The sequence below is a fragment of the Natator depressus genome, chromosome 6, assembly GCF_965152275.1.
Source record: "Natator depressus isolate rNatDep1 chromosome 6, rNatDep2.hap1, whole genome shotgun sequence".
In the NCBI taxonomy this organism is placed as follows: domain Eukaryota; kingdom Metazoa; phylum Chordata; order Testudines; family Cheloniidae; genus Natator; species Natator depressus.
Window position 1 is genome coordinate 127,954,362 of NC_134239.1, and position 12,997 is coordinate 127,967,358.

General features: G+C 43.5%; 1 protein-coding gene across 4 annotated transcripts in view; it reads left to right on the top strand.

Moving 5' to 3' along the window:
• Positions 1-12,997, top strand: part of MDGA2 (MAM domain containing glycosylphosphatidylinositol anchor 2) — a 644,994-nt gene that overhangs the window by 435,317 nt on the left and 196,680 nt on the right. For all 4 annotated transcript variants that reach the window (XM_074956572.1, XM_074956573.1, XM_074956574.1 and 1 more), the window contains exon 8: positions 494-787. In XM_074956572.1, the coding sequence (XP_074812673.1) occupies positions 494-787 (294 nt within the window). The remainder of the gene's footprint in view (positions 1-493; positions 788-12,997) is intronic.

Sequence of the window (12,997 nt, forward strand, 5' to 3'; positions counted from 1 at the left end):
CTCGCACCTTCCCTGGTAGACTCTTTCAAACGGGGGAACAAGCTGTCTAGGAAAAAGTGGAAATGTTATCGTGTATTTTGTACACTAGCACTGATTGCACTGACCACCTCTTCTTATCATCGTTATGCCATGCTCCTAGTCAAGGGATTACGTGACCCTTGTTGGAAAGAACTGTTCAAATGTTCCTTCCCAGAGTTGTTTGTTCGTAGGTTTAAAATGTGCATTAAGAAAAGCCTTTGCGGGTAATGTCGTGACAGATTTCTGAATGTTGTCTTTAGTCCTTGACTGTTCTGTACGTGACCTGCAGTCTGTTCTATGATAAAAAAAAGTTTGCAAGGTCAAACATACTTCAACGGAAAGCCATGCGACTGGAGGTTCATCTCATAAAAATACTAGTAGCAACACTGTATCTTTTCTTCATTTTTGCAACTACTTTCCCTGTAAATACTAACCAGGGAACCTTCTCTTCTTTCCCCCCCCTTTCCCTCTGAAGTTCCGCCCAATCTGACTGTTCCACAAGAAAAATCACCTTTAGTCACCCGGGAAGGAGACATTATAGAACTACAATGCCAGGTGACCGGAAAGCCCAAACCTATCATTCTTTGGTCCAGAGCTGATAAGGAGATTGCAATGCCAGATGGATCCATGCAGATGGAGAGCTATGATGGAATACTGAGGATAGTGAATGTGTCGAGGGAGATGACAGGAACATACAGATGTCAGACCAGTCAGTACAATGGATTTAATGTGAAACCCAGAGAAGCATTGGTGCAGCTCATTGTGCAGTGTAAGTAAATTCTTATTTTCTTCTTATGCATTTTGGGGGGAAATGACTTGATTGTTTCCTGGTAAACTCATAGCAATAGGAGTCTGCTGGTTATTCCATGCATCGGTGTCCTGCTGTTTTGGTTCTGTGATTCCCAGAATTCATGATTAGAATATGCAGATACCATATAAGTAAAAATGACACAAGCTACTCATTGATTTAAAAAGTATATGATAATGCTGTTGTCAATTTTTAATGAACCTGTGTTATTCTGTGGATGTCTAACATTACTCTTCTTTAAGTGCCGGAACAAATACCTCATGTAGTAAAGTGTGTTTCTATAAATTTTGGCCCCCATACTGATTTCACTTATGGACATTATGTGAGATAAGAAAAAAGTTCATGGGGCTTGGTGTATGCGGAACTGTTAACACACTTTGCATGGGGAACTTTTTAGAGTCTCAATCTGTGAATTATAAACAGTGTTGCCATAAAATTCAGTCACATTTAGGAGAGAATGTGGGGAAATAAATTACTTTGCAAACACTATGCTTTTATGATCAGAGAATGAGATGTCTGACTTGAGGTGGGGACACTAATTCATTGTCATGTCTGTGTAAGTGACAGATAAGATGGTCTCTAGGAGACTTTCAAGTCTGAAAATCAAATCAAGTTAAAAATGCTGGTTCTTATTTTCGCTGTTAAATAAAGTGACTTATGCGCCACTCAGTTATTCCTGATTTAGATGAACCAAGCAGCTCTTTAGGTCAGGGACTCTCTCTAGCCATGTGTATGTTTACTGCTTGGCCAATGAGTTGCTGATCTCAGTTGGGGCCTCTAAGTAATACTGCTATTCTCCTCCCAATTAATAATGTAGTCAGTTATTTTAATATGGTATTTTTATTTTTGGTGGTCTCTTGCTGAAGAAACCATTTGTGATTAACAGAGCTGCTCACCTGTTTTTTACACTTCGCTCAGATATGCAGAGGTGCACTGGCACATCCCTTATATATGTAAGCTCACAAACATATGTAACTGTCCTCATCTCAAAAAAGATGTACTGGCATTAGAAAAGGTTCAGAGAAGGGCAACTAAACTGATTTGGGGTTTGGAACGGGTCCCATAGGAGGAGAGATTAAAGAGGCTAGGACTTTTCAGCTTGGAAAAGAGGAGACTAAGGGAGGAGATGATAGAGGTCTATAAAATCATGAGTGGTGTGGAGAAAGTGAATAAGGAAAAGTTATTTGCTTGTTCCCATAATATAAGAACTAGGGGCCACCAAATGAAATTAATGGGCAGCAGGTTTAAAACAAATAAAAGGAAGTTCTTCTTCTCTCAGTGCACAGTCAACCTGTGGAACTCCTTGCCTGAGGAGGTTATGAAGGCTAGGACTATAACAGGGTTTAAAAGAGAACTGGATAAATTCATGGAGGTTAAGTCCATAAATGGCTATTAGCCAGAATGGGTAAGGAATGGTGTCCCTAGCCTCTGTTTGTCAGAGGGTGGAGATGGATGGCAGGAGAGAGATCACTTGATCATTACCTGTTAGGTGCCCCAGAGGAGTGAACCTGGCATTGGCCACTGTCAGCAGACAGGAAACTGGGCTGGATGGACCTTTGGTCTTACCCAGTATGGTCATTCTTATGTTCTTATGACAAATAGCCACATGGATTTTTGTTGCTAAAGATTCTGCCCCAAGACTCTGTAACTGAATGTATTATCTGCTCCTTCCACTTTCTCCTCTTCTCTCTTCCAATGGAATAGTGGCCTCCCATGGGCTAGATGCTTATGCAAGCCACAATGGGTTTAGATCACCCCCACAGGAGACTAGCTAGTCCCTCCTTAATAAAGACACCAACTGGCTAATTCTTCCTCATATGTTAACACTTCAGTGCCATGGAAGAGGTTAGCTTTTAGAGGAAGAAAAGCTACATTAGCTTCCTCTGTACTTTTTGCTGAGCACAAAAGGAGTCGTGTCCAGCTGCAGATGCACTCAGGAAAACTCTTGGGAGCGTGAAATTGAATGTCACGTGGCGGGGACCTTGGGGGAAAGCGGTCTTCAGAGCCCCGCATGGGGAAGTGAACGCAAAGTAAATGTAACGATAGTGTCCTGGTGCGCAAGGCACTGGCTGAGGAGCATGGACTCCAGGGATCTGTTCCTGACTCTGCCACTGAGCTGTGTGACCTGGGACAAATCACTGCCTCTGTTCTCGCTCGCACCCTCTCTCTGTCTTGTCTGTTTAAACAGGAAACTCCTCAGGGCAGGGACTGTCTTTTATGCTGTGTTTATGCAGCACCTTGGACAGTGGGTCTGAGTCTAGGCTGGGCCTCTCTAGATGCTAATGCCATACAAACAGTAAGGATAGTAGCAGAGGTGGGCTATTGGAGGGCTCCCTCCAGCACCTGGGACAGGGTGCAGTTTTACCTGAGTGAGGTGTTGCAGATAACAGGAGAGCTTAACTAGAAATATTCCTAATGAAAATCTGGTTTTAGGCTTTTTGAAGCTGCTAAGATGTCCATATGTCTGCCTTCTCCAGTCTATTCCCTTTGGTAATGGTAAATCTGGGATTTGTGTGCCTTGTCCTCCACCCTGGAATTCCCCGTGATGACACAACCTTGGAGAGCCTTGTTTAATCCATTTAGAAACCAGAAACATGAGTTTCAGCCTCATTTGGGCACTGAATTGTTTGTGGGGTCCTTGGAGGAGAGTAGGTTTTTTGGGGAATGTTGGAAGAGCACTCTGGACACTCTGTGCCTGTCAGCATGCTGCCAAGGACAGAGAGGAGCAAAGTCAAACCTAAGGTTGCAAGTAATGGAGGAGTTCGTAGGCAGCTTCTAGCCTGAGGTGCATACCCAGGGTCAGAGTCCGAGTCAGGTTTCAGGGTCCAGGCCAGGAGGAGAGGTCAAAATCAAGCTGAGGTCTTTCAAGAGCCTGTACTGTCGTGGCAGCTACAGGAGATCTATGCTGTTGCCTGGACACTTCCTGGAACGCCCCTGGGGTTTATATAGGGTGGGAGCCACTCAGGAGCCATGAGGCTGCTGCCTGTCGGACTCCTTGAGGCGGGACTTCCTGCAATTTCTGTCCACAGCAGGTCATGGATAAGGGAATACAAGCTGGGTATAGCTGCTGATGGTTAGCAGCCTGGAGGTGTTTGCTACCTGCCAACTCTTCAGGCCTGGCTTTGAAACCCACTGGCCTTACAGTGCCTCACTAACCCTGCTGAGTCTGCTCACTTGTTTTACCCCTGTTTTGTGTCCCATCTTGCATATGTAAGGGCCTGATCCAAAGCCCACTGAAGTCACTGTAAAGGTTCTCATTGATTCCAGTGGGCTTTGGCTCACCCACTTGGGCTGCAGTTCAGCAAAGCATTTAAGCACGTGATCAACATTAACATCAATGGGAGCTAAACACGTGTTTTGCTGAATAGGGATGGACTGCGAAAGCTGGGCCTTGCTTCCCACAATTCTATAGACTTCTCAGAAACTACCCGTCTCAGGCCCCAATCCGTTCCCTATTAAACTCAGTGGAATTTCTCCACTTGACTTCCGTGGAAGTTGTCGGAGCAAGCTCTCAGACAGCTAAGAGATAAGTAACAAAGTCTCTCTCCCATGCCTCTCAACCTAGAACATTACTAATACTTTTGTTATAATGTTAGAGGGAAAAGCTCTGGTTTATATTATAGATTTTAAAACAAAAAAACACCACACTGTTTGCACCAGCTGATGTGTTTTGAAAGTGCTGGGAGAAACAACAAGAACATGGTTATGAGAGGCCAGCAGTATATCAAAGGTCTTTGGGTGAGTTTTTTTTTTTAAATATGTCTTTGTTTAGATTCCTACTCGTTTTGTTCCGATATTAGCAAGTGAGAATTTGAATAGAAATGGGGAAAGCATGGATTTCATAATGATCTTTGAGGTATTGGAGAAGACATGTGTGTGTGTGTGTGTGTGTGTATGTTAACATTAACTTCAGTGTTCTTTTTATAATGGTAATACTATTAATTTTATCTGAGATAAAGAAACGTCAGTGATTTTAAATCAGTAATCCTGTACGATTTATTCTTGGATGATTCTGTGTTCTAAATAGAAAGTGATATTTTGGTGAAACTCTGTGAATTATGTAATGACTCATTAATTTTGCTTTTTCTGCAGTGTGTGGGTGTGTGAGGAGAGAGGTATGAAGAAGTGTAATGTATCTAGTTGCACACAATCCAGTTCTTTAGGGCATAAAAACAAGCTCTGTGTGTGAAACCAAATCACTTCTGTGGCCAAGCTGAATGAAACTTAGTTAGGTCCCATCCTGGGATGCAACCGCTTCCATAAAACTGAACATTTGAGTCCAATTCCCTCAGTTCATACCCAGGCAAAATTCCCCTTGACAGTGGTTTGTAAGTCAACTGCATCACATGTGTAAAGGAATAGGCGTTTTTCATGCGGCCACTGTGAACAATGAACCCCGCCATGACTACTACCGTGTGTAAATACACCCATCATTAATGTTTCCTTGCCACCTGCCCACCTCATGTATGTGTGTTTCTTCCCATATTGTGTATTGCCAAACTCCTAGATCGTGAGTTTCCTAGGACAGGGACTGTCTTTGTGATACAGGTTTATACTGTGGGCACTAAGTCATCATTTGGGCCTTGTAAGCCTCTTCAGCATCATGACATCCTGGTAGGAGATGTGCCGTGTAGTGCAAAGGAATCGTGGCAGTCAGAGATGGAAAAGACCAGTTAGATTATCTAGTCCACCTTCCTGCTAGTGCAGAATTGGTCAGCATACTTTCTAGTGCAATTTCAAAAGACCCCAGTCGATGATATCCCAACCACCTTCTCGGGAGACCACTCTATACTCAAATACAGCAAAATCTACGCGCCTTCCATACTCATGACCTGGGAGGAGGATCCAGTGGTTAGGTCATTAGCCAGAGTCCAGGGTTCACTTCCCTGCTCTGCCAAAAATTCCCGAGTGACCTTGGGCACGTCAATTAGTGTCTCTCTGCCTCAGTTTCCCATCTGTAAAATGGGGATAGTAGCACTTCCGTTCCTCCCTCGGGTGTGTGAAGATAAATACATTAAAGGCCATGAGGGTGCTCAGATTACACTGGAGAGCTGTAGGTTTGGGATCTGTTGTGGACTCTTTTGACATTTTCTCTTAAACATATCAATTGCTTGTGTAACCCACCAAGCCCCTCCATCCCACAGAGTGTGAGGACCATGCCAGTCTTTCCCTGCAGAGCCTTGGGATCTAATATAAATACAGCCCCATTTGCAACAGTAAAACCAGGATAATGACTGCCCCCCACGGCTTCTCTTGGACCCATGGGTTTTGGTTCCAGTTGCCATAGCAACATAAACCTCTCATGAGTGGCTGGGAATGCTCACCAGAATCCTTGTGGAAAAAATCACAACACAAGGATTTCCCCTGCCCCTCCCGCACCCAAGGGGAGGGCCATTAAAAGGAGGCAGCCCTAAAGTTAGAGGTGTGCCCCCTGGAGCTCCATGCGGTGTGGGGTCTCTGTCCTATGTAACTAAGTCATCCCCAGGCTCCAGCTGGAGACACCGGGGAAAACTGTAAGCTGGAGACGAGACCCTGAAACGAGAGAGGAGACACCTTTTCCAGGACATGGTGACTACCTCATCCTGCCCCCGTGTCCCACCCTAGCAAGGAACAAAGTCACTCTGATGGATCTCGTGAACACTGACAGCAAGGGACACAGATGAATGGTATCAGGCTCCTCAGCCTTGCCGGTTCACGGGGACTCAGTGGCTTCTAAGGGGTCTCTACCCTGTTGCAGTTTCTTGCACACTCACTGGACTGTTTTATCCACAGCAGTGAGTCCCAGCGTCTATGAAATGGCCAACATTTGGGCATTTCAGAGTGAGAATTTGTCCTGTAAGTACTCAGCACTATTATCTCTCTTACAGGGCGTATATTGGGAGGGAGCCCTGATGTGCAGGCAAGGCATTCGGTGGGTGTGGGTGGGGGGGCTGTTTGTATCGGCATTAGTCCATTTGCATTGCATTTGTGTATTTTCAGTTAACTCAGTCCCTTGGGAGTACAGTAACTTAGGCCGGGCTGCTCACCTTCAGTATTTTCCCTGTCCAACGTGTGTTGTTAGGTGCATTGCTCCCATTAGTTTAAGAGGGAGGGGGCTACTTATAGAGTTTCCTGGGAGGACCACAGCCTGCACTCTGAGGCTCCATGCATTTTTAAAGCTGGTTTTGCCCTCCTGCAGAGCCTACATGAGGTTACAGTGAACACAGGTCTCCTTATCCAACCTGGGAACTGTTGCCCGGAAGACAGCATCCTTGCCCAGAGGCAAGTGGGTAGAAGTCCCCAAGCAGGAGGCATTATACTTAAAATATGTTGTGAAAGATTGCTCTTCCGGATCCAGCCTGAGTTGAAGGACACCAAGTAGGAAATGGGAGAGGTTTATGCAGTGAAATGCCCCTGGGCTGCATCTCTTCACACCTTTGGCCATTTCCTTTGTATCTCTGCATCCCCATGTGCAAACGTAACTTAATTCAAGTTTTGAAAAAAAAAAGAAAAGAAAAGCAGCTTTGTTGGCACAAAAGAATGGAGTCCAAGAGCAATTTAAATGCTCCGCATTTTCTACCAGAACAGGACACTCAACAAATAAAAAATGCCATCAGGTACAATATGATCAAATGTTTACATCATGTACCTTATCAAGTGGTGATACTGGAAAGGGCAGAATAGTTTTTCATGAGAAGTTATTCCTTCCTCTTGGGCCTGCATTTTATATGCTGTAATATTACTTTGGTGCTACATAAAATATTGCTGATAGCATAAACTGCTTTTCAAATGTACTGGTCTCCACATACTTGTAAAGCCTCTTAAAACATCAAATATACTTCAAAGTAATTTGATTTGCACAACAGGACTGTGGTACATTGAATTTCCTTTCACTATAACCTGAGGTTCTATGTATGTGTCATAGAAATGTAGGACTGGAAGGGACCTCGAGAGGTCTTCTAGTCTAGTCCCCTGCACAAAACATCCCTTACAGTTATTTGTCTAACCTGTTCCTAAAAACCTCCAATGACAGAAATTCCACAACCTCCCTAGGCAATTTATTCCAGTGCTTAACCACCCTGAGAATTGGGAAGTTTTTTCTAATATCTAAACTAAATCTCCCTTGCTGCAGTGTAAGCCCATTACTACTTGGCCAGTCCTCAGTGGATAAGGAGAACAACTGATCACCCTCCTCTTTAAAACAACCTTTTATGTACTTGAAAAGTGCTTGGAATAGAGCACAGTTCATTAGCAAGAAATACTGGGCCTGATGATGATCTGTTTCATTAATGTAAATCTGGAGTGAATCAGTAGAATTCAAAATAGTTGGTCTGGATTTACATCAGTGTGAGCGAGCTCAGAATCAAGTCCACTTTGCTTTGATTCTATGATTGTACAGCTGAAGATAGGAAAGATGTTGTGCTCTAGTCAATATCTTTGCCAATGCAAGATTGTTTGTACATCTCCTTAGTAATTGTCCAAACATGTGTCTAATGAAATAACCAGCTGGGAATTTTCGCTACAGATGTTCAATTGCCCTTGGACTGCAGCAACATAATCTATCACAATGGCAGACCGTAGTGACACAGTGAGTCTGTCCATACTGTACCCTTTAACAAGCAGGTAAATCCTTTACTCGGGTCCCTCTGCTTATAAATTACAGTAAAGTCAGAAAATACCTAATGTACAGATTGGGTAGAGATATAGAGGTGAGAAGGGAAACCAGCGAGCAATATAGGCAGCTTCTGTAATTGAACTCATGTTAGGCTTGGTCTTTACAGCCTGGGTGAAAGGCATCCTGGGATGCTTGTGGGGTTTTTTTGTACGAAGTCTATAGGAAAGACAAGGAGACAGTCCTCTGATCTCGAAACAGATTTTTAAAAACCCACAACTGTACTGTCAGTCTCTGTCTGTCTGTCCCTCTAAGCCCCACGTTATAGGGGACCTACAGTATTTTAGTGCTGTGCTATTGTGGAACTAGCAGAGGGATTATATACTCACTAAGCATCTCACCCTACTGCTGTGATGTCCTGCTGTACTGGGAAGCAAAGGACAGGACCATATTGGCCAGTGCTACCTAAAGAACAGAAATTAAATATAAATATAAATCCTTGCCAAAGAGGAAAGAGCAACATTTGAAGGAAAAGGCATTTGGGGCCAGATCTTATGCCATGGAAGGAAAGTGTTCAGCACAGAGAGGAGGGTTAAGAGGAAACACAAAAGGGACTTTATGCCTCCTTTGTGATCCCTGGATGCTGGGGTCAGGTCAGTCGTGGCAGCTTGGAGTTTCTGTGAGTGAAGGATGGTATGAGACTGCCCCCTCTGTCAGTCCTAGACTGCTGGGAGGAGAGAGGGGCAAGTAACCAGTTGCCTTCTGCACCCGCCATCCTTACCACTCTGGGTAGCAGGGGCAGAACATACTGTGTCTTGTCAAAGCGTTGTCTCTACTTCTGCATGAGAATCAATGCCTCCAGGAGTTTAGGGTTAGGGTGTGCTGTGCCTTACTAGCAGAATGGAGTGCTGTGACCGAAGGCACCCCTGTATTCACACTCTATACATTATTGTAATAATCTTTGTGCAAAGCATGCTGTGTGACATATGACTGAAAAACTAAAAACATACTGATCATCAGTAGTCTTGTGTAATGCCTGTATGAAATGCGTATTGAGAGTTATGAACATAAGATGAAATTATGACTACAGTGTGTTTAGCAGACAAGTCTGGGGAGGAGGTAAACTGGTTTCTCAAAGACAACAACAAGCGGACACCTCTAGACAGGGGTCATCAAAGTTGATTGGCAATCACTAGTAAAATGGCCATTCTTCGGTAACAAAGAGGGGCAGGAACAGCTCGATCTGCATTTTAGCAAACAACAATATGGAACCTCTTTCACCACGAGACTCTGTCTCTGTCCTCACAGCTGGAATGAGCTTTATCTAGGGGTAACCCTCGGGAAAATGGAGACTGGATGATGAAAGTGAGGGGCAAAAATAGCCCAAGCTTGCTTGTGTGCGCAAATTCTGTCTCTCTCTCACCTAAGAAGACCAAGGAATCAGCCCTTTCACTTTGGGAGGGATCCTGGCCTGAGAATTTGGTCAGCCCTGTTGCTGGGAACATGTGGTAAGGAGTTTCCCTTGAACCTAGTCGAGCTTGTTAAGTTTTGCTACTAGAAAGTGTTTTATTTTTGTCTCTTGTAACCATATCTGACTTTAATACCATATATTTGTACTCACTGAAAATCTCTCTCTCTCTTTGTAGTTAAACTTGGTTTATTTTTTAATCAAAACTAATCAATATTGTGTTTCAACTGAATGGTTTGGGTAATGCCAGTTAAAGTAGAAAACTGTTGCATATTGACCCTTTACAGGGACAGCAAACCTCTGATATCTGAACCACCCAGGGGAGGGCAGGACAGTGCAGAACCCATGTTTTGGGGAATACTTGGGACTGGGAGTGTGTTGGGGTCACCCGGCAAGTAGTAACCCAGGCTGGAGGAAGCCAGAGTGTGACTGGAGTGTTGCTGACAGGCTGCTGGGGTCAGAGCGTCTGGGCCAGGGCTGCAGCTATACACACACTCAGGGGTGATGTGCCTGCTGGCAGGCTGCTTGTGAGTGGCCCAGGTTGGGAGCTACAACAGCAAAGCATTGTGAGACACCCCAGGGTTCCAGGGCAGGCAGGGACACAACCCCTCACCGGTCTGGAAGGTGACAAGCACATAAAAATGGGTTCCTTAAAGAAAATGAATAAATCTGTGCGTATAAAGATTTCTAAGGAGTCTTGGCAGCAGAAACCTGAAGTTGGGACTGGCAACACCACAGAGTTTCTTGGAAAAAAACATATTGTCATTTTTTAATTATTATTCAGCAAGGAGCAGTCTAAACTCTGTAGCATTGCACACCCTTTAAGGTCTAATTTGGTAGCTATTCTACAGTACCCCTGACTTGAATAGGAATTTTGCCTGTGGGCTTGTACTTTTGCTAGGTCTTCACAAAGTGAAGTGGAAAAGAAATATTTGCATGCCTCCTACATAGCTGAAATAACATCACCCTGGATTTTCAGAATTACTGAACACCGGTTGCAGTCAATGCGACCTAGGGTTGTTTAGCATCCCTATAATAAGATGGAGTTCATGGGCCGTCTTATTTGTCATAGTGTCTATTTAGACTGTAAGTCTTTCAGAGCAGGGACTGTCTGTTACTATGTGTCCGTACAGTACCTAGCATGATAGGGCCCTGATATCCATTCAGTCCTCTAGGCACCACTGGAATATAAATAATAAATGAAAGCTGAGAATCAGGCCCTCATGCAGAGTGTGGACCCTGGTCTAATGTTCATTATTGCGACAAAAGAAATTAGGAACATCTCCGGTTTTTTATAGTTGTGTCTCTTGCAAGGGCAGATGAGTGCAAATGAATATGAGGATGAAACAGTTTCCCTGCTGACCTTGGAATTTCAGCATAGAGCAGAAATTGAGCCATTTATCGATGTGAAAGACTTTGGTCCAAACTCTCTCCTGGCTTGACTTCATTGATCTCAGTGAAGTTACACCTCCAGAGAATTGAGACATTTCCTCCTCTCCATGCACGGCAACAAAACTAATTTCTTAGTAACCTCTGTCCACTAAACTTCTTCATGTCATTGGCTGATACAATCTGAGGAGTTAATGGCATTGCTCCATTAACTATATTCGGGATCACAAACAGAAAATCCCAGAGGATGGTGTACCATCACCACCTCTTTCATCTCAAGCTAATATTGCTAACACAGTAACTATCAATTAACATCCACACCCAAGAGAGTGCTCTGCTGTATCTGTGCAACAGTGAGGTACCGAACCCTCCCAATGATATTTGCATGTCTGTGAATAACATTCTAATTAACTGTCCTGACACAGGTCATGGGGGTGTGTGCGTACACAGCTCAGACATTTGTGGGCATCTCTTGACTTTGAAAATATATTTCTTAATTTTCTGTTTAAAATGGAAAAGGGAAAAATCTAATGGCAGTTGATTAGAAAGCTATTTAGGGCAGGTTGATGATTCCAGAAAAAAATGCTTCCTTTAAAAAAGAATCAAATTTAAAACAAACAGAGGCCACAAAGTAAATCCGTGTTTGTCATTTACAGCCATATTATTTAGATCAAATCCTAAAGGCCAAGCTTATCAAAGCCTTAGCATTTTTCTTCTCATGTTTGCAGTGGAGGCATTAGCAGAAGCCTGAGGCCACACTATATTTGAATGATACTGATTGACACTCCAGATGAAGGTTATAGAGTCTAGTACATTCCCTGGGCAGTTTGGCTCAGTGTTTTCTGAATTAATTCCCTTATTGGTTATTAGCTATTAGCTTTTGTCTACATTTAGAGGTTTATTTTTCACTAAATATTTCTGTGCTAGTTTGTAATTATTTTGGTGCTTGGACTTTACCAGTGAACTCCCAGACGTAATAAAAGTGACATGTAAACTTTTAATTTCAGAATAATGAAGGTGCTCCAGTTTGCCTTTGTTATCTTTGCTTTGGTTCTAGAATTGTGTCCAAAGCAAAATCACAGATCCCCAAACTTTAGGAGTGATTGAAATTCGAAAATGGATCCAGATTTAAATTTTGCAAATGGTGTTAATAATAGACCAAAGCAAATCTTGGATCATAATATCTCCCGACTTCAGGGCCATTCAAAGTTCAGACCTGGATCCACAGTTTTTGGCTTGACCCCATAGCTATTTTTCCCCAGCCTGTTCATTAACATTCACTTACAAACAACTTTTATACAGCCAGTGGCCTTATGTTCCTCATCGCCTTGAGGAACATGGGACGTCAAAGCTCCAGACTCAATCATTGGAACGCTAGGAAATGCTTAGTTAGAATATCCCCACATTGAGTGTTAGGATTACAAGCAAAATCAAACCACAAACTTGCAGGACCATGAAATGCATAAGGAAAGTGCTGTTTCACACACAACACTACTGGGGAGGTGGGCTCGGCTTGCCTTCGAATTGAGAAAGGCTGAGTAGAGGTAGTAAAAGAAAAGTTTACTTAAGACCTCTTCACAAGATGGATATGCCGGTACCCTTTGTCAGGTTCAGGGTAGTTGTACAGTCTGCCTGGTGCCTAGCAAAGTGGGACAGCAATCTTGGTTAGGTTTTTTCAATACCATCATGATATTAATGTCATATTTTGTAGGGTACCTACAGC